Source organism: Salminus brasiliensis, chromosome 16, assembly GCF_030463535.1.
Source record: "Salminus brasiliensis chromosome 16, fSalBra1.hap2, whole genome shotgun sequence".
Taxonomy (NCBI): Eukaryota; Metazoa; Chordata; class Actinopteri; order Characiformes; family Bryconidae; genus Salminus; species Salminus brasiliensis.
This window is the reverse complement of record NC_132893.1, coordinates 9,413,293-9,434,511: the sequence shown is the minus strand read 5'-3', so window position 1 is coordinate 9,434,511 and position 21,219 is coordinate 9,413,293. Positions and strand designations below refer to the sequence as shown.

The window sequence follows — 21,219 nt, the reverse complement described above, 5'->3', positions numbered from 1 at the left end:
AACCCTGATAAGGCACACTTGAAAACCATTTCAGGTGACTACTTCTTAAAGCTCATTGAGAGAATGCCAAGAGTGTGCAAAGCAGTAATCAGAGCAAAGGGTGGCTATTTTGAAGAAACTAGAATATAAAACATGTTTTCAGTTATTTCACCTTTTTTGTTAAGTACATAACTCCACATGTGTTCATTCATAGTTTAGATGCCTTCAGTGATAATCTACAATGTAAATAGTCATGAAAATACAGAAAATGCATTGAATGAGAAGGTGTGTCCAAACTTTTGGCCTGTATATAAAATGTAACAAAAAGAACTGAATCTGAATTGGGCTACACAAAGTTGACTGACAAACTTTATTTGAAGTGTTTAAAGCAAATTATTCCTTACTTATATTTTACACAAAATATGATATGTTAATATTGTGCTAATGATGTTGCAATATGTGAATTTTATGTATATTATCTATGTAATATTTCTGTTGTTTTATTCCTCTTTGTGATAAAATAACAGCAAATTGCAATTTAATGTTTTAATAAAGTACACCTGAGACCAGTACCAGTAGCAACATTATCTTGGGAACTTTACTTTGGAATGATTTTCAAAAGATTTTTCAAACTCTAGTGAGCTTTTCCTAGTATGTTTGCGCATGAGAATATTTGAGTTTAGTTTATGAACAGAACTGTCACAAGTTGCTACTTAACAACTGCTGATGTTTGCAGCTGTGATGAAGTGCATTTAGTGTTTGTAAAAAGATTTAAAATGTAAAAGATGAATCAGCTTTCAAACCATGCCCTTATGTATGGGACAAACTAGATGTGATAAATATATAAATGTGAAAATATCAGCAGGATTTTAGGTGTATGTTGACCAATAGGCTACTGCACCACTGGACAAGAACAATGCTGACCGTGTAGCAAAATATGCATATATAATATGCCAAAAATGAATATAATCTAGTCTCTCCACAACACGAATAAGGCATCTATTCGCCCATTTTAAAAAGGCAGCGTTGAAGTGCTGTATGACAGGGTTTGCAGATTACGGCACACTGTCGAATCACTCCGCGTCAGGCTTTCTTGACTTCTGCACGAGCCAGCTATTCAAAATCTTTTTTTTAGGTGGTGTTAAATAACCTTCAGATATTAACACAATGCAAACATCGCACCTTTTATTAATGAAACGATGAATGTACACTGCCTGAATGTACACTGTTAAAGTGCGCAACCTATAGCTAGTTCCCTGGGTGTAACAGTGGAAGGACACAACACCGTTACTATAAATACTTCGGCTTTTTGTTTTGCATCATTCAGTCGCTTCCTGAGGACGAGTAGGAAAGATTCTCTATTCATTCAAATTTTAAAATAAAGGAACATTTGTTTGTAAGTATACGTTACAACTGTCTCATATAGCCGTCATTTTATTCTGTCTGTTGATATTTGTTATGTTTGGGCGTATTAAATGAATAAGCTGGTTAGGGGTAGGTTAGTTCTTGCCTGGTTGACGTGTAACGTAAATAGGCCCGAGACGTTAATGTTACGTACATTTTGACAAAGTTAATTTAGCCTATTTGTGAGCTTTGTTTAAAAGGTCGTCAGACTTTTTGTCGACTTTTGGATGCCAGTCGGAGCTGTTAGCAATCAAGGCAGCTGACACAGTAGATAGTGCTAGCTATTAGAACATCTGTAGCAGATAGCTAGGTAATGCAAAGTGAGGAATGCGAATCATTTCGTCTTTATAGCTAACTATAATGCATGTTGTATCCGGTCAGAAAACGATCTGACTGCTTGCTACTTAGGATGTCATTATTTAGTCTAAACCGTAACCTCATCAAGCCGATTTGTGTCGTCCACTCTTGTACGGACATTCAGCCACACCTTGTGGCGTCATGTAGGACATGTTTGTTTTCCTTTTGGCTTTTGCTAACGTGAAGTGTGAATAATTAAACTTAAACTGTTGGAGGTCTCTGATAACTTGCTAATGTTTCATGTATCTTTTTTTTGTTTTGTTTTTGTTTTTAAGCGTAAAGATGCAGATCTTTGTGAAGACGCTGACTGGTAAGACTATCACCCTGGAGGTGGAGCCCAGTGACACAATTGAAAATGTCAAGGCCAAGATTCAGGACAAAGAAGGCATTCCACCTGACCAACAGCGTCTGATCTTCGCGGGCAAGCAGCTAGAAGATGGTCGCACCCTCTCTGACTACAACATCCAAAAAGAGTCTACCCTTCATCTTGTCCTGCGTCTGAGGGGTGGTATGCAGATCTTTGTGAAGACCCTAACAGGCAAGACCATCACCCTGGAGGTGGAGCCCAGTGACACCATTGAAAACGTCAAGGCCAAGATTCAGGACAAAGAAGGCATTCCACCTGACCAACAGCGTCTGATCTTTGCGGGCAAGCAGCTAGAAGATGGTCGCACCCTCTCTGACTACAACATCCAGAAGGAGTCTACCCTTCATCTTGTCCTGCGTCTGAGGGGTGGTATGCAGATCTTTGTGAAGACCCTAACAGGCAAGACCATCACCCTGGAAGTGGAGCCCAGTGACACCATTGAAAATGTCAAGGCCAAGATTCAGGACAAGGAAGGCATTCCACCTGACCAACAGCGTCTGATCTTTGCTGGCAAGCAGCTGGAGGATGGTCGCACCCTCTCTGACTACAATATCCAGAAGGAGTCCACCCTACATCTTGTCCTACGTCTGAGAGGAGGTATGCAGATCTTTGTGAAAACGCTGACTGGTAAGACAATCACCCTGGAGGTTGAGCCCAGTGACACCATTGAAAATGTCAAGGCCAAGATTCAGGACAAAGAAGGCATTCCACCTGACCAACAGCGTCTGATCTTCGCGGGCAAGCAGCTAGAAGATGGTCGCACCCTCTCTGACTACAACATCCAGAAGGAGTCCACCCTGCATCTTGTCCTGCGTCTCCGTGGGGGCAACTGATCTGTTTAACTTGAGCTTGTAAAGATGCCTGAATACCAATTTCATGTTGCTGTACCTCTAAACATTCAATAAAGTTAAAGCATTCTTCAAAATGTCTGGCTTTTGCAGGTCATTTAATACCACTAACAGCAAAAAGTGTGTTTAAGGTTAGTTGAGTATAGCTTGAATGGATTTTACATTTCCGTTTAAAGTGGGCCTGGGTTTATTTTATTTTTTTCCCCTGGTCACTTACTGGCCTGCACTGAGTGCTGTGGCTGACTAATTCTTTAGATTTGAATGTGTTGTACTAATATTAGCCACTAGATGTCCACAATGTTCTAGTAGCGCATTACTGCTATGGGCTCAAGGTTTCAGTGCTTTTGTCTGGACAAAGGTGTACCTTTCTGTTTATAAATGTGCAGGTGTACCCCTTGCCTTCACAATACAAATATGAACTGCATGAGTCTTTCTGCTCTGACTTAAATACAGCTTCAAGTGTTTTTGCTCAATACATGGCAATGAAATGCAATTGGCATCTAACAGCAGTGCAAAACAAAGCAAAATGTGTGCTAAATATGAATGTATACATCTATAATGAATTGGGTCACCAAACCTAGGTACAAAGGTTTATAAAAGTAGAGTGCAGACTATAGCATATTGTTATATTAAGGTGTTCCCAGTGTACAGTATTTTCCCATTAGGTTGTCTAAGTACAAATACAGTCAGTGTATGCAGTGGTGTTTAGGTCATTGCCTCCTCCACATTGTCATATAACCAAACTGCATCCTTGGAGCCTAACTAGTACCTTCATTGGTGCAGTGTCTCTGCACATTTTAACCAAAATGTAGTTAACTAGCATACATGGCATTCATTATTAATCTAGAACATCTTGTACATTTTTTATATCATGAATATAAATAACCACAATTTAAGAAAGCCTTGCAACATTTTACAAAATATTTTTTTCATGAGGGCATGCAGACTGGATGATTTAGCAATCATCACTGGAGGTTCTTAGTCTTTGACAATGAATAAGCACTTTAAGGGAAGTGTAACAAAAGCAAACTACTGATGACTATGGGTTGAGAGACTTTAATAAAGGCCAAAGGCAGTGCATAATAGTGGTTCTTACACACAAATTTTGAACACCCACTATGCTCACTCATATCAATGAGGCGCCATATTCAAAGACGTCACTTTGAATGAACTGAGCCAACAGTGGTCCGAATGAAGATTTTATTGAGGCTCCATTCAGTAAACTTCAGTTTGAAATGAAATGTAACCAAACATGCACATTTATGTATTCATTACCAACTAGCCTTTAGTATTTTAACACGTTGATCAGTGGTTTCTCCAGCGTGTTGCTGGGTGTGCTATCACATGTTCTCAGAATGAGAGGAAAGCTGTTCAGTCCTGTAATGTACCAAATCCATAGACAATCCATTAGGACTCACCAATTATAGACATATTTTGTGGTGTATCACGTGTATCAAGTCAAAGACTGTTCTTCAGGGTCTGAAATTCATGAGTATGTTCCCTTGTTCTATCTGCAAGGTTGCCAGCCCTAGATTCGTCTTGGATTTTGTATCTTGATCACATGAAAATCTACCAGAAATGTCAGTCTTACATGTCTTAATTTGCATTCACCCAGCTTGACTTTTCATGCTTTGATGACACAGTAATCAAAGTAGGCATCCTACTCTGTGCTTCTCACGCCTTCTAATCAAATCAAAAAGAATAGAGTTTAAGTAAGGGTAGACGTTTTACTTAAGTTTTGTACATACATGCATTTCTATCTATGTGTTAACTTAAATGACAGAAACTTAAAGTAACCAAATAAAATGGCAAGCAAGTCCAGCTCAAGAGTATAATGCAAGATATGTGAAGAAGTATCAAACAATCTAACAAACTAAAATGTCCTCTTGCCACAGTTGAAGTACATACATTTACTATCAGAAGGAGACTACACAAGCCTGATGTTCATGGGAGGTATTCAATACATTTACAGCATTTCGCAAGTGCTCTAATCCAGGGCAATCTACAAGGTTAGTCATATTACAGAGGTGAGCCAATCTGGTGTTGAGTCTTGCCCAAGGACATCTACACTCTTATTGGTGTAGTGCAACATAGTCACCCAGACTGAGAATCAAACCCCAGCATGATGTGGTAGCAGGGTTATCCATTGCACCACACCAACCACTAACCACTGAATTCAAGGAGGAGACCCTTGATGTCAAACATCAGGGCAAGGGATTCTGGAACAATGTGCTTTTGACAGATAAATCCAAAGTTAAATTACTTGGGCACAGTAACAAAAGACAAACCAACCACAGCATTTGAGCCCAAGAACTCCATACTAACTGTGAAGCATGGAGGTGGATGTCATGTGAGATCATATAAAGCTGAAACATCACACAGTTGAAAGAATGCATAGAGGAGTGGGAAGCACTTTCTCCAAGTCTACGCCAGAGACTAGTAGACAGTTATAGGAAATTCTAAAGGTCTAATTTTAGATTACTTCAACAAGGGGAAAATGCCAGCTATTAGGGCATAGAGTGTCCTCACAGGAAAATTATGTTTTGAGTAATTACATTTTACAAATTTTAAAATACATTTTTGTTAAGTTATATTATCTGAATTTTTCAATATTGTATAAATCAAATGTCTATATGTTCAAATATGTCAAATAAAAAGGTGTCCTAACTTTTTCACACAACTGTAGCTATACTTATCTCAGAGCAGTAGTAAAATTGGAAAGTAACTATTTTACTTTGTAGGTTTCTGCCCTTTCAGAGTTTGCCTTGTCATAAAACATATTCTCTGTACCTCAAGGTCAAGTTCAGATAAAACGTATCCAACGTTGCCTTGTTGCTGAAGTACAGCTGTTGAAAGTATGTTGAGAGACTTTTTCAGAAAGAACTGCAGACTGGTTATTTAAATACTGTCTGTGAAAAATGCATTATTTTACATATTATACATATACTTTAACACTATTAAAGTCTAAATAACATCTTATTAGGTACCATTGTTTCATTATTACATTATTCATGTATAACTTCAATCATTATTATTATAAGATCAAAATTCTTTTTGCACTTACACGATATGGACTAAAGTATCAGGCCACCTGCTCTTTCATTCTTAAAATCAAGGGCATTAAAAAGAGTTTATTCTGCTTTTGACTGTTGCAGACATGTTCATTCTTCTATGTACACAGCTGTATTAACAATAAATCAAAGATCCACTTGGGAATTAGTCTTGTGCTCTAATTGAGAGGTTGACCAACTTTTGGATCCAGCCATAACCCTGGTCTGCATAAAGCAATTCTAAATTAATCTTTAAAAGATAAACAAAATCATTTAGATTGGTTTGGTGTGAGATAAATGTGGCAGTCAGTGTTTGTTTCAGATATACTAGTAAATGTGTGCATTAGAAAGCTTTTAAACAGATCAGTTTCAAATAATTGGACAGTGACCCTTTTTTTTTAGCATTTTAGCATTGGTACTTTTATAATATAAAATGAAACGACAAGGGTTACAATATGCAAAATCAGCTTTGAGTGTGCAGTAAAGTAGGCCTCTAGTTCTAAACTGGGTAAACCATATATAGAGTCATATTCTTTATGTGCATATCAGTGAGGGGGCCAAAACTAATTGAACAGTTGGTTGCTTTTTTTTGGCCCTCTGTGCATTGCTGCATATGTTGAAAATGTCAAAAACTTTGGCTGTGCAATATATATAGTTTGTAAATTATCACAATAATGGACATTGTAGTGGTGATGGTGCCAAATCTTGGGATATTCTCACACAAACCAGATGAGTTTCTGTGGGTGTTCTGATCAATCTAAATTACTAATCTTGGTCAAAATCTTGGTGAAAATAATTAAAGTCTGTTTTTTAACTCTGTCACATTAATACAATAGAATGTATATCATATCAAGTATTATATAAAGTATTATGACCACCTACTTAATAGTGGAAATAACCACCCTAACATCGGATGACACTTGCAAAACATTGTGGCATGGATTATATTAGGTGATGGAAGTGTTCATTGTAGAGGTTAACTGGTCCACAGTGGTACATTGATTGCTCACCACTACCACTCGCCAGAGTCGTCTTTCTCCTCTGTCATCAATGGCCCATGGGGCACCACTGTTGTTGGAAGGCACTTAATGTGCGAGTCCAAGTCCATTGTAGATACACCTTTACTACAACCAAAATGTACTACAGTGGCTCTAGAACATCCTAACTTAGCGGTTTCTGAGATGCTACGACCTCAGATGCATCACCTGGTACCCTTATTATTCCCTTTTAAATACAAATCAAACTGCATTCTTTGCCCATGATGATCATTTTGCACTCTGCTACAAATGACTACATGCAGCAAACCCTGGCATCCCGGGCCGAGTTCATTCGAAGCCAGGAGTCGTTTGTTTTAGAGTAAAATGTTTTAGAGCTGTTGCAGTGAAGGTGTACCGATAATGGACTTCTCAGACACTGGTATTCAAACGCAAATGAGAATAGGATTGAACAATTTATTGCTTGATTGGTTGATTGATTAATTGGTTTTCCCTTTGTACCGCGTCTAGTTTGCAGTAGATGTACATCGAGTTTGTAAGGTCATGTAACTACAATTCCCAGAAATCCCTTGTTTGGAGGCGGGGCCACGTCATAATAAACATGCCTCCTAACCTACAATGGCTTGTGTTGCCTTTAAAAAGGACTAAAACTGACGAATAGAGCTCGTTATGATAGATATTAGATACTGCATACTTCTATTGTCTTATACGATCATATCTTAAAGAAGCCGAACATAGTTTAGTTTGCTGGAGTTCATGACTGCTTCGACTAATTTGGCTGCAACTGCAACACTTTGAACTTGTAGTCTTTCATTCAGCGTGTGTTTGTGTCTCAGTCAGCTATGGCCACATCTAAAATAGCGATAGGACTTCTAGTCGGAGGGATTTTAGCGCTTGTTTTCGGGACTGCTCTCGTGTTCGTGGGTCCGATTATTATCGACGATCAAATAGTAAAGGTGAGTTGAATCGATTTCGAAATGTTGAGACGGTGGTACAGGGCGTCTAGATTTCTTCATGCCTTGCATGAAGAATGCAGCCTAAGTTGTGTAAAATGTGACGTGAATTTTTATTAAAATAAATGTTTTCTTCACAGTGGTGGTGATCCAGGGATTGCAATGTCTACAATGAAAATTTAATTTGCTACCCAAAACCATATGTGAAACCTATATGTTAAGGCAGGAATAGTTTATAAGCGTCTTTGTTTTTTTTACCTGGGCTAAATGTCAGTTACCTTGATAACATCACAGTCTCTTAAGTTGAATGTAAAAGCGGCCTTTATTTTATATATATATATATATATGTGTGTGTGTGTGTGTGTGTGTGTGTGTGTGTGTGTGTCTTTCACTCACTGTTGTGATTCCTGCAGAATATAGAAATCAATCCCAAAAATGATCTCTCCTATACCATGTGGAAGGACATCCCTGTACCATTCTTCATGTCTATTTATTTCTTTGATGTCCTCAACCCTGATGAGATACTGGAAGGAGAGAAGCCCATGGTTGAACAAAGAGGTCCATATGTGTACAGGTGTGTTTTTTTTTTTTTATTGTTTATAATTATATATTTTTTCAAGTCTACTGTGTGTTCTGATATGCTCGTTTATCAGGCACCCCAAGATTTGCTATTGACTCACTATTTATCTTTTTTAATAAGTATAAATAATGTATACTGCCAAATAACATTGTCTTGCTTGACACACACTGCATTTGTGAATATACAAGCATGCACCTATTAAGGTTTCTAGATGTAACAGAGGAACAGTTTAGTATGTAGTGTTCATAACAAATATCATTTTTTGTATTTTTTTTTATTTTTTTTTTATTCATGCAATGTTTTAGTCCATTAGTTTGACATTTCAGTTTTCTAAAGTGCCACCAAAGTTTGTGAAGACCAATGTTTATTTTTGGTATCAGGTATCAGCTTGCTTATAAATCTAAAGATAATTCTAGGTCAGTGACATTGCATTTTTTTTTCTTTAGCATAACTGATTTCGAATTGGACGTAACCTGTGTCACTAGTAATGAACCAATGATTACGTAGTAAAAAGAAGTTGGTTTTAGCAGAGTTTAGCAAGGTTTAAAAACCTGAGAACTGTTTCATTACTGACGTTAGCTCTTTGTCCCTTTTTCTTAGCAGCTGTGGCTTATTTGCGTTGTTCCTGACTTAAGCCTTTATCTAAATCTCTTAATTTGTGAAGAATGATTTCCAACTAAAGGGGTAAAATGCACCAGACTGACAGTTATAAGTGCTGTTTTAGAAAGAAATATGAAATGGACACAAAATAAGTTTCATCATTAACCATGTTTATTACAAGATTTGTTTTTTGTTGAACAACAAATATCTGAAATGCTGAGTTTGACTCAAAAGCTTTCGGTTGAGAGATATGACTTCAACATAGTCTTGCCCTGAGGTAATGGAATATCATTGGACATTTTGTAAAGGGCAGACAAGCATACCGATGAGCATAGTGTAGAAAAAATGTTCCAGACTTCTGTCTATATATTTATTTGTATGTTTGTGGGTTTTCTGTTTGTTTGTTTGTTCTGAATAGCATCTTTTACAATAATATACAATAACAAATATTATTTCGAGAATTTAGTTTATCTAGATGCTTCTTTTATTCAGCTCCTTTTAAGTTACCATTTTACACAAGACTTATCTTAATGGAGAATGCCATTCACCCTTTAGTCAACATTTTAATTATCACATTGCCCTGAACACATGCCTCATTGGACAAACATGGCTTGTTGGAAAATGCAAGATGTGGCGGTGGTTGCAATGCAGTGCAGATGTCATTGCAGGTAAAGGTACGTTACATTAGAGCAGCTAAAACATCCCCATTTATCCATCTCCATTAAAAAGCTGCCATTTACTTTAACGCATAGGTGACTTTACTTTAGATTATGGCGTGGCCTTTTCTGGCCCCACAGTGGAAATGTGACACTTCGCTTGAGATGTTGAGAAAGCAAGTATTATTAGATACAAGACCACACTAAGCTACAAAGGCTTAAAAACACATTTACCAAGAAGGTAGATTTTAATGAATAGTTAGATCAAAATGGTTTTGTAGATCTAACCCATATTACAGTATACTGTGTACAAAGGCACCATTCCCTTTTTCAGCTGTATCTATAAAATTATGCCAATCAAGAAAAAGATTCCACTCCAATGTGGTCACATGTGGTCACTTGGAACATGTAGACAATTTCAGGGATGTGCAGAGCTTTTTTTTTTTTTTTTGTTCAGCTCCATGTGGTTTCCTGTTTTGCATAACAAACATGTGACCTACATATGAGGAAGCCCCGTTTTGCCTCTCATGATACTCGGATCATGTGTGCAGCTCCCGGAGTCTAGGGGAGTTGCAAACACGTGCCCCCCTGTGACTTTATCTCATGAATTTCTAAAAACAATATATTTATGCTGAATTGGTATTTAAAGCACTCCCATCTGCTGAGGTTGAGTAAATGAAAAAAATCTATATGATGTTGAACTTTGGACATCTTAGAAGAAGTGTCTGTAGTCTTTCAGCATTCCTCTTAATGAAACCGGCACCCCATGCATTATCTCACTTTCCCTGTACGTTTGAACTTTGAACAGCTCCTTAGAAGATGCCTTGTCTTTAAACATCTTTCAACATGTTGAGGAAACAAGGACAGCATTCATTTATTCACTTTCCTTTTAATTGTACTTTTGGACTGTTCAGACTTTTCTGATATAGTACTGTGCAAATGTTCTATGCACATTATCTAAATACAAAATACATATAAACACTATCTATTAGTGTAATAAACAAGCAAATAAATGAAGCAAATAAACATAAATTCAGAAAGAAAGTATTAGCTGATATATTATAAACTTCTTTGAGGATCACCAGTCCATCACCAGCACAGTTGATTTAACATGATGAAGTATTGTTTATTCAAAGCAGATGTTGGGTTATCAGATAATACTTGTCTGCACAGAGGTTAAACAATGTTTAAATGGACACAGTGAATACTTAATGTATTCATGTTAAATGTATTTATTTATTTATGATTATAACATATATTCTAATTATATATTATAAACAATAAACACTTTCTGCTAAGGAGAAGCTTTTCAATAAAAAAAATCACAGGTGGATAAAACCTCTGTACAGCCCTGTACATATGTGCACACAAATTTTTTAAAAACATTAACCAGACACACATTCTTTTTATTTCCTCTGTTTCTGCAATCCTTTTCATTTATCTACAGAGATACGCTGATCAGCCATAGCTTGTTCCATTGTATCAGCACTACTTACCATATAAAATCACTTTGTAGTTCTATAATTACAGACTGTAGTTCAACTGTGTAGCATCCTAATAAAGACCATTAAAGAACAGGGTGAAAGGAGGCTAAAAAGTATGCAGAGAAACAGATTACTACAGTCTGTAATTATATAACTACTAAGTGGTCCTATATAGTAAGTGAAGCTAATTAGAAAGACAATAAAAGTAGAAACAAGTAGGTGGTATTGATGGTTTAGCTGATCAGGACACAATTACAAAATGTGGGACTTTAAATATCTCTGTTTTATAATTAGCAATATGCAATGCTGGACATTTTTCTTTGAAATCACCATTTCTTTCTTTTTATTGTTTGCTTTTAGTGAGAAGCGATGGAAGGACAATATCACATTCCATGCCAACAAAACAGTATCTTATCGAGAATATCGGCAGTATTTCTTTGAGGAGGATATGTCTGTAGGCAATGAGTCAGATGTGGTTACCATTCCAAATATGCTTGTGCTGGTAAGATATTTAAATAGACTTTTGTAGTTTAAGTTTTCAAATCTGCTTAGACTAGATTACATATGAGTTATTAGTTTAAGGAATTCTTCATTCCTTTGGGGGTTGTGAATGAGTAAAACAAATAAATGGGCTAGTAAACACAGCTTACATCTAGAAACAAATTTTTTTTTTACATTGGTATGCCCTCCAACACCACCCACTCCAAACCCTTTATTTACCCTATTGTTTTTTTTTTATTGTTCGTAGGGTGCATCAGTGATGATGGAGAACATGCCCTTTCCAGTGCGTGTAATGATGAGTGCTACCTTCAAAACCTTTAAAGAGGGCCCTTTCCTGACTAAAACAGTAGGTGAGCTCATGTGGGGCTATGACAGCAAGTTGGTGGACTTTCTCAACAAGTACTTCCCTGGCATGCTTCCGATCAGTGGGAAATTTGGACTCTTTGCTGAGGTTTGTAATGTTTTTGTAGGGTATGCAGTTAGTAGTGTAAGCCATCACCATCAATTCCTGGTGTAACAGCTTAGCAATTGGGTTTGTTACAGTGACAAGTGTGTTGTGTAACAGTTAAAGTGTGTTGTGTAACAGTTAAAGCCCATGTACTTCATCCTTTTATATATCTCGTTTTTATCTTTGTCCAATTATAGTTCAACAACTCCAACACTGGATTGTTCACAGTCTTCACTGGCCAGGGTGACATTAGGAAAGTTCACCAAGTGGATTCTTGGAATGGCTTAAAGGAGGTGAGTTCTGAATGTTACCGACATATCAATCCTGTAACAGCTCGCAATGTTTACTATCCTAAAAAGGGTTAAACATGCTGTTTTTAATGCACCAGGTGGACTACTGGAATTCCAAGCCGTGCAATATGATCAATGGGACAGCAGGTCAGATGTGGCCTCCGTTTATGACCACAGAATCCACACTGCCATTTTATAGCCCAGACGCCTGCAGGTACTTTCTGTAGACAGGTGACATCCTCCTGGTTATATCGCTTCAGCAGGTCGTTTTGTCTCAATCATGTCCAGTTATGTGATGTGTTTGTGTTTGGTCTTTCAGTGATGGCCTTTTGAAACTTTTATTTGTTCATCTGGTTCGTTCGTGTACCTGGTCATGTTAAGCATGATTCCTAATGCCAGATCAAAGCTCAAAATCTTATAAATGTCGTAAGTTTTAAATAGATATTAACAACAAATATAATGTTTCACGACCCTCTTCTTCTAAAGCATTGGTCAGATAACTATAGGTTATATAAAAATAAATCACTTTTATATATTGTTAATATTATATGGAGTCCTGTTTAGGAAGTCTTTTTATTTATTAATTTACTGCTAAAACATTGGTTGCTCAGCCAACGCACTAAAGTCGGTAATGTTTTTTCAGGTCAATGGAACTGGTGTATAGTAGGCCAGGGACAATGAGAGGAATCCCTGTGTACCGTTTTGTGGCTCCAAAGACTCTCTTTGCCAATGGCTCGGATTACCCTCCAAATGAAGGCTTCTGCCCATGCAGACAGTCAGGCCTTCTCAATGTTAGCACCTGCAGGCACAGTGAGTTTGCTTAAACTGAAGCACATTTCATGCACAAATCTTGTGCTTGTCTTTGTTCTTAACTGAACTATCCCAAATGGTGGAATGTAGTAAAAGAAATCGATCTTCCAGAATGTGTGCTGGGGCAATATTGCAAAATTATGTGTGTATGTATGTGTATGTATGTGTATGTATGTATGTGTATGTATGTGTGTGTATATAAATAAATAAATAATAATAATATTACACATTTTGTTCTTTCACATAGAATCTCCTGTGTTCATCTCCCATCCTCACTTTTATAATGCTGATCCTGCCCTGTTGGACACAGTCAATGGGCTTAGCCCTAATGAGGAGGACCATGGGCTCTTCATTGACATACACCCAGTAAGAAGAAGCAAATTTTGTTTTGTTTTTTAATAGAATGTAAATCATGAGGAAACTGAACTGATTTACAATTCATACATCATAACAAAAACAGCATATTTCATGCTAATGGATAAAGGTTAAAATATCACCATGCAAAAATAATTTATTACTGTTTCTGTTACAGAAATCTATACAAATGTCACAGATGTGGACCTTTTGAAAGTAATTTGGTTCTTATAAGATTAGAGTTTTGAAACTTTAGCAACGTTTCCATTTTAGTTCAAATTTGTTTCTTTAAAAAATACAAAAACAAGAAAATTCATAATGGGTGCTATAAATATCTAAGTACAATTTAGAATTCACTTTTCACTAGTCACTTTATAAATCAAAAGTCTGAATGCTAAAGACCTGGGTGGTGTGTATGGATTGGTCTTGCCATATTTTGTTTCTAAGAAAACACTCAGTAAAATGACTTGAATACATGAATTTTCTCATTACCATTTAGACGATAGATTAGATGGGGCCTTATCAATAAGGTTATTTACAATGAAGTGATGACTTATAAGATTTTAACTCATAACTGTGTTATCTTTATAATTGGCTATAAAAGTAGGCCTAAATTGGTAGATTTTTTTTTTCACCAAATTGCTCACTATGTAGACTTGCTGCATAACTGAGAAATTATGGTCATAATGTACTTTGTGTAAAATCTTCCATGCCTTTAACTATGTTTCTTATTGTTTTATTGACATACATCAGGCTCTAGAGGCTGAGTAGTGTCACTAATCTGTATTTGTGTCCATGGTTTAGACTTTACAGTTCAAAAGATAATGTTAATGTTTTACTGAGAACTGCCTGTAGTAAACAGTAAGGACATCTGATAAGCTAATTGGGAATTGCAGTCATCGTGACATTCTATTGTGTTTATATGCCCCTCCAAAATCTGGAGGTCTATTATAAACAAACAGCTCTGGGGATTGCACTTTTTTCATTAGGCAATATTATAAACTTTGATCTTAGGTTGTGATTCTAGTCTGTTGAATCAGCTAAAATGTTTTCATAGCTGTTGGCTCTTAACATGGCCAATAAATGACTAAAGGTTCTATGATTAGAGTCGTTAGCTGTACTCTGCTTTTTGCTATCTGTAAAGGAAGTAGAGTTGCAGATTGTGGTTAAAATAGTATAAGGTTGGATTTGAATATAACTTGTGATAATTTGTTTTGTAGTAACTGACACACAGTAGACAACTTAATCTGTAATGCATGTCAGAGAGCATTTTGCCTCACAGATATTACGATAAGATAGGGTTTGCTTTATGAGTTCTGATTAGAAGAAAGGGCCAAACTGGATCTTGGTGAATTGCACAATAATGAGTCAGATGTTTGCCTTTGTTCATGTTCTTTATGCGCATTGTCTGGAAAGAAAATATCTAAACAAAGATGTTCCCCACTTGTTACTGTACATGCATGGGATAATTGTAGTCAGTCAGTATGCAATCTCTTTAAGTTATGCAGTGAAAATCTGAAGTCACTGTGGTCACGCATCCTTATCAGGATACTAACATCTGGATCAAATTCAGTGTGGCACTGCACAATCCTTGCCTTGGGGACCAGAAACAAATATTTAAAGGGGAATTCCACCAGTTTTTCGGCATAGGAAATTTTATATATGTGTGTGTGTGTGTGTGTGTGTGTGTGTGTGTGTGTGTGTGTGTGTGTGTGTGTGTGTGTGTGCAAAAGTAAAGCTAACGTGAAGGAAAAACACAGTAAAGAAAGTTAAAGAATACAGTACAAAGTAGAGTTGCATGTGCATTGCGCAAGAACAAAAGTAAACCGTATTTGAACAACAGCAGCAGCGCACATGTAGTGGGCTCATATTAATGGGTGCATGTAAGAGTTCAGCCAGTTCAGAGTGGAAGGGGGGAGGAGGTGTTCACAAGCCTAATGGCTTGTGGATAGAAACTGTTCGTCAGTCTCGCTGTCCTGGACTTCACACTCCTGTAGCGTCGGCCCGATGGTAGGAGCATAAAGAGGTTGTGTTGAGGGTGTGTACTGTCCCTGATAATGCTGTCGGCCCTCCTGTTGACCCTAGTCCCGTAGATGTCCTGCAGTAAGGGGAAGGCTGCTCTGGAAATGGACTGTGAGCAGAGATGCACATTTACAACTTTTGGTGATCCTTCTACCTTAAAGGTCCACTTTATAAATGTGCAAATGTCCATTGGGCATAGTGGCCTTAGACTCCTGGGCAGATACTTCAGACCACTGCGTTCTATTGGAAGTGATTTTTCTATATACTATATTACACTAAACTACAATGGGTATTACACTGCCATTGTAAGTGTTTCTAATTAAGTGTCCAATAAGTGTATTGTCATGCTGTTATTCTAAAAGGGGTAAATGGGATATGTGAACATAGCCATTGCACATATTGCCTTGGTTTCTTCTGGAGTTTAGGTACATATGGACAACAGTCCATTTATCACTTGTACCTTTACCTGACACACTAAAAAAAAATTAATTAAAGAAATTTAAATTGCAAACAAACATTTTAAATAGCAAGAAAACCCAAATATAACAAGTGGTTTCTCCAAATTAAACACCAAATGCCATTTTAAATGACTACTGCAATCTTAGAATTAATCTGAACCCTTTCAGAGTAATTTCTCTGCATTCCTGAGGAATTGGCGCATTCCTGTAGTTGACTAAAATTCTTGCAGCCCTGAACATCAACAAGCCACCCTTCTGCTTTACTGTAGGCAGTGTGTTCTTTTTAACTTATGCTTTGCTGTTCTTCCTCTAGACATACCACTGATCCATAGGCCTGAAAAGTACCAGTTTTGTTTCATCACTTCAATGAAGCAAATCCCGTAACTTCTATGGTTTACTTGTATGGTTTTAAACATACTGGACTTTTTTGTGCTTTGGGTCTGTAGAGGTATACAGTGTCTACCACATGTGTACGTTACTGTACTGCATATTGTCTTTCAAGAAGCTGGTTCTTGACATGTAGTTTTCATGCTTAACAGGCAACTGGAGTACCTATGAACGTCTCTATCAAGCTACAACTTAACCTGCTAATGAAACGTGTATCAGGAATAACGTAAGTTTATCTATGTTAAACTGCCCTTGTGTATGTACTCAATGTACCTTAAGATCTAACCCTGTGATTTGTCTATTTTCAGAGAAACTGGCAAAATAGCTGAAGTGGTGATGCCAATGATTTGGTTTGGAGAGGTATGTATTTTTTCTCATAATTGAAATAACAGTAATAAACCTGCAACTTTTTGAATGCTATGCTAGTCATTAGAAGTTGCCAAGATCACTGACTAACAGAACAGCTGAAATGAGCAGTTTCTAAACTTTAATTCTGTTTCAAAACTCTTGGTAGATTACATTGTCTTATTAGGGTAAAGCTAAGATCAACCCTTTAACCTTTGTTCCAAATCATTAAGATAGAGAATCCATTCCATTTTACAAATATCTGTAGAAAGCCACCAATTAATCTTTCCTTTCTTTTCCAGAGTGGCTACATTGATGGTCCTGTACTCACTACATTCCGTACAAACCTGGTGATTTTGCCCATTGTAATGGAGTACATGCAGTACATCTTTATTGGGTTTGGACTGGGATTCATCATTGGGGCAGCAGTGTTGCTGTGGAGGGAAAAGGTAAGTCACTTGGCGTTTTTTATTACACATTATAATTGACTGTGCTGCTGGGGGGGGGTGTGGGGGGGGGGGGGGGGGGGGCAGACCTGGCAAATCAGTTGGCTGAAAACATTGACCAATATTAAGATGCCCTTGGCCTTAGTTGTAGCAGAGCAAATCTCACTGACAAAGTCCTGATGATTAATAACTTGTTCAATGTTGTAACAAACAGACTTGCTAAGCTCAGTCTACTCGTAAATCCAGGCTGGCCAAAAAAACAATTATGTATGCATTTATTTATTTGTTTATTTATTTTAGACTTAGACTACATTTTTAATGCCATCAAGGATTTACCATATAGTACATTATAACACAAAATAACTACATAGTTTCTGCTGTTAAAAGAAAATGTAACAGTTGGGAATTAGTACTCCTATTCAGAGGTGGGTAGATTAGCCAAAAACTGAACTTAAGTAACAGTACTGTTACTATAATTACTCAAGTAGAAGTAAAAACACTAATTTACAATATTACTTAATTGTAAGTAAGAAAGTACCTACTAAAAAGAGGACTTAAGTAGCCAGAAATCAGATATCAGCAATATCGTCAAAATCAGTGGTTCTCCCACAGAGAGATAATTGTTAATTACTACAGTACATGTGTTTGATCAAAAAAGTCATGTAAGATGCTTTTGATTGGTGAACAGAGCTATCTAGGATGAATAAAGCGTGCAAATGAATGTAACAAAGAATGCAAACATACAAATATACTCAAGTATAAAGAGTAAAAAGTACTCTTTTAAAAGTATAAATTTTTAAACCCAAGTGAATTTAAAAGTAATATAGTTACTACCCACCTCTGCTATTAGGCACTTTATAGTAACTGACAAGCCCCCCCCCCCACTGTGGGACTAAAAAAGGATTATCATATCTTATCTCAATCAATAAAGCACTATTTAACCAGAGTGTTTTAGAAACCATTTAAAAGTTGATGCTACACATTTCAAATTAAAGTAATTTATTGCTTTGATGAGTGTTTACGTTTTTGATATCAGTTGGGCCCTTTTATATTTTCATGTCATAATGTCACATGGTTGTATTTAAAGGTAAGGTTTAAATTTTTTTTTTTTTTTGGTGTTTTACCCTAGAATGCAGCACTTGCATGAACTATATAGTTGTTAACTAATCACCTTTTCACATCACTTTCACCTCTCTGACTATCTTTATTGTTACACAACTGCAGGTTCATATTTTTAAATTCATTCTAAAGCAGAGAAACATTTACATACTATGTTTTACAGAGGAGTGCACATGGAGTCATAGGAGGAAAAGGGGTCAGCATTTTTTATAATACTATATTTTTAAGACCGCAATTAAAACAATGCTTTAAATCAGATATTTGTTGAACTAAAATAAATATAAATAAATAAATAAATGTTTTGTTCCATATTGATTTTCACAAGATTTTTCAGTGAGTATTCTCAGTGATCATAAATAAAGTAAACAATTTTTTAATATCACTTCTATGCAAGTTAAAAGTTGAATCAGAACTGCGGCAAAAGATGAACTGCCGCATGATCATAAACAACCTGCATGCGTCTGTTCATCTAAATCACCACTGTCTACACACCTTGCATGCCTCAGCTCACGCTTCCTGCATTAAAATACAATGATTCTTGTAACAATTTCTGATCGCTCACAATTTAACAAAGAGCACGACTAAATCACCTTCACCTTCTACCCTAATAAACGTTACATGTTTGTAAAATTGTCTGATGGCAATCAGTCAGAGAACCGTTTAAAGGCATGTCTACCCACCGGAATTGTAAATAAGGTCTGATTATTGTTTTAGGAAAGCATAAAAGACACAAAACACGACTCAAGTGAGAAGCAGACCGAAAAATATAGCGTGAATGATACAGGTGGGTTTCTTTTGGCTGAAATTTCTTTTGCCTCCTCTTTACACTCTTTTGTTCTAGCTGCTGGTGACAGGCCTCAGACTGCACAAGGAAACTGTGAACACACGTAGTATTTTGAAGTCATCCTTAACGCCACTGCAACTTCACTTTCATCTCATTCTTTGTCTCATCATCAATGCTAACTGAGTTGCTCACATGCTCACACGTACTTAGCTCAAAAATTTCCTAATTCAAGGGGGGAGGAACCTCTCTGCAGTATATAGTGTCAATCTCAGGGGCAGGACCACAGACTGCTGGACATATAGCCAAGGTCACTCATCTTTTAATATCTCCTCTGTGATGTCTCTAGTTCAGGAGTGGCTTGATATTAGAAATGCTGCAAATGAGGCTGTGAGGGGAAACACCAGTTCAGAGTGCTGTATCAGTGATGTTTGATGTCACTTAGCTACAACCTAAATGACTGAAACTCCTAACATCATCCTTCAACTGTAAATATTAGTTACAAGGATGGTAAAAATGGCCTTTGCATTTTTTTCTCCAATTTGTTTTAAAATGTTTAAAAGTGGATGTTTTTGCTAGCTTGTTTGTGATTTTAACTCTGGCTAGGAGTTTTAAATGTATGTTGGGTCTTCATTAATATATATTAACAAATACTAGAAAAAAATATTACACAAAATAAAATACAGTGTATCACAGAAGTGAGTACACCCCTCACATTTCTGCAAATATTTAAGTATATCTTTTCATGGGACAACACCGACAAAATGGCACTTTGACACAATGAAAAGTAGTCTGTGTGCAGCTTATATAACAGTGTAAATTTATTCTTCCCTCAAAATAACTCAATATACAGCCATTAATGTCTAAACCACCAGCAACGAAAGTGAGTCCCAGTGAGGGCCATTCTCAACAAATGGCAAAAACATGGAACATTTGGTGAACCTTTCCAGGAGGGGCCGGCTGACCAAAATTATCCCAAAGCACAGTGACTACTTATCCAAAGGTCACAAAAGATCCCACAACATCATACCAACAGTAAAATATGGTGGTGATAGTGTGATGGTTTGGGGCTGTTTTGCTAAAATTCCTCCACAGAACTTTAAAAGACTCATTGCCAATTTATTGATTGCAGTTGTTGTTGCTACAGGCCCACCAGTTATTAGGTTTAGGGGGCATTCACTTTTTCACACAGGGCCATGTGGGTTTGGATTTTTATTTTCTATTAATAATAAAAACCTTCATTTAAATACTACATTTTGTGTTTACTTGTGTTATCTTTGTAATATTTAAATTTGTTTGATCAGAAACATTTAAATGTGACAAACGGGCAAACACTTTTTCACACCACTGTTCCGGTTATTTATAAACGTCTGTTGATTTTTCTTTTTTTTTTTTTTGGGTTGATTTCTTCGGTTTTAAAGGGGTTTTGAAAAGCACATTTTGGTGGTTGTTGTTTTTGTTGTTATCATTGTGTTTCTTTTTTTTTTCTTCTTCTTTTTTTCTCCTGGACATAGTTTAAACTTTTCTTCTCCACGTTTATAGATAAACATTAGGAAGACTGGGCAGCCCTGCACAGATGTGGACACAAGCACTTTTGACAATGAAAGAACTCCATTGCTACTCAACTCCAAAGATTAGAGTTCTCCAAAGATCATCTGCTCTCACAGTACTGTATCACCCTCTCCCTGATCTTTCACCATGAAAGACCCTTAAAAACTGGTGGTGGACCTTTTTTTTTTTTTTTTTTTTTTTTTTTTTTTTTTTTTTTTTTTGTGTAAAGGTTCCCTTTTCCACTTATCACTGACTTGCTGATGAAAATAAAAGCATTTACCTACAGGCCTAAAGCATTTCATATTGCATTGTGAGGTTATCACTTACAGACCTATGTGGTTTTTGATACTGTATGACCGTTTTCTATAAACATGCACTAAAGTATGTTGCACAACTGAAAACAGTAGTAGCTGTTTTTGAGTTTTATCTGTGCT

General features: G+C 36.7%; 2 protein-coding genes across 4 annotated transcripts; both read left to right on the top strand.

The window, feature by feature from the left end:
- The first annotated feature begins 1,265 nt into the window (after positions 1-1,265).
- On the top strand, positions 1,266-3,032 carry ubc (ubiquitin C). Its single transcript, XM_072659305.1, has 2 exons — positions 1,266-1,375; positions 2,016-3,032. Exon 2 carries the CDS (start codon positions 2,023-2,025, stop codon positions 2,938-2,940), a length of 918 nt encoding a protein of 305 aa, XP_072515406.1. The 5' UTR covers positions 1,266-1,375; positions 2,016-2,022; the 3' UTR covers positions 2,941-3,032.
- Positions 3,033-7,612: 4,580 nt separating this feature from the next.
- Positions 7,613-20,956, top strand: scarb1 (scavenger receptor class B, member 1). Of its 3 annotated transcripts, XM_072659303.1 has the most exons (13): positions 7,613-7,956; positions 8,367-8,527; positions 11,634-11,775; positions 12,022-12,225; positions 12,420-12,515; positions 12,611-12,726; positions 13,156-13,322; positions 13,570-13,688; positions 16,696-16,769; positions 16,852-16,903; positions 17,191-17,337; positions 19,168-19,237; positions 20,777-20,865. In XM_072659303.1, exons 1-13 carry the CDS (start codon positions 7,843-7,845, stop codon positions 20,785-20,787), a joined length of 1,473 nt encoding a protein of 490 aa, XP_072515404.1. In that variant the 5' UTR covers positions 7,613-7,842; the 3' UTR covers positions 20,788-20,865. The 3 variants fall into 3 exon arrangements, with proteins under 3 accessions (XP_072515404.1, XP_072515403.1, XP_072515402.1); XM_072659302.1 differs by lacking the exon at positions 19,168-19,237 and having other exon boundaries at positions 20,777-20,956; XM_072659301.1 differs by lacking the exons at positions 19,168-19,237; positions 20,777-20,865 and adding an exon at positions 19,295-19,627.
- The last annotated feature ends 263 nt before the right edge of the window (positions 20,957-21,219 follow it).

Excerpts from the sequence above, each read along its gene's own strand:
- ubc (XM_072659305.1), top strand. The coding sequence starts at position 2,023 with ATGCAGATCTTTGTGAAGACGCTGACTGGTAAGACTATCACCCTGGAG.
- scarb1 (XM_072659301.1), top strand. The coding sequence starts at position 7,843 with ATGGCCACATCTAAAATAGCGATAGGACTTCTAGTCGGAGGGATTTTA. Across the intron at positions 7,957-8,366 it reads TCGACGATCAAATAGTAAAG|AATATAGAAATCAATCCCAA; the intron begins GTGAGTTGAATC and ends TGATTCCTGCAG. Across the intron at positions 12,516-12,610 it reads CTTGGAATGGCTTAAAGGAG|GTGGACTACTGGAATTCCAA; the intron begins GTGAGTTCTGAA and ends TTAATGCACCAG.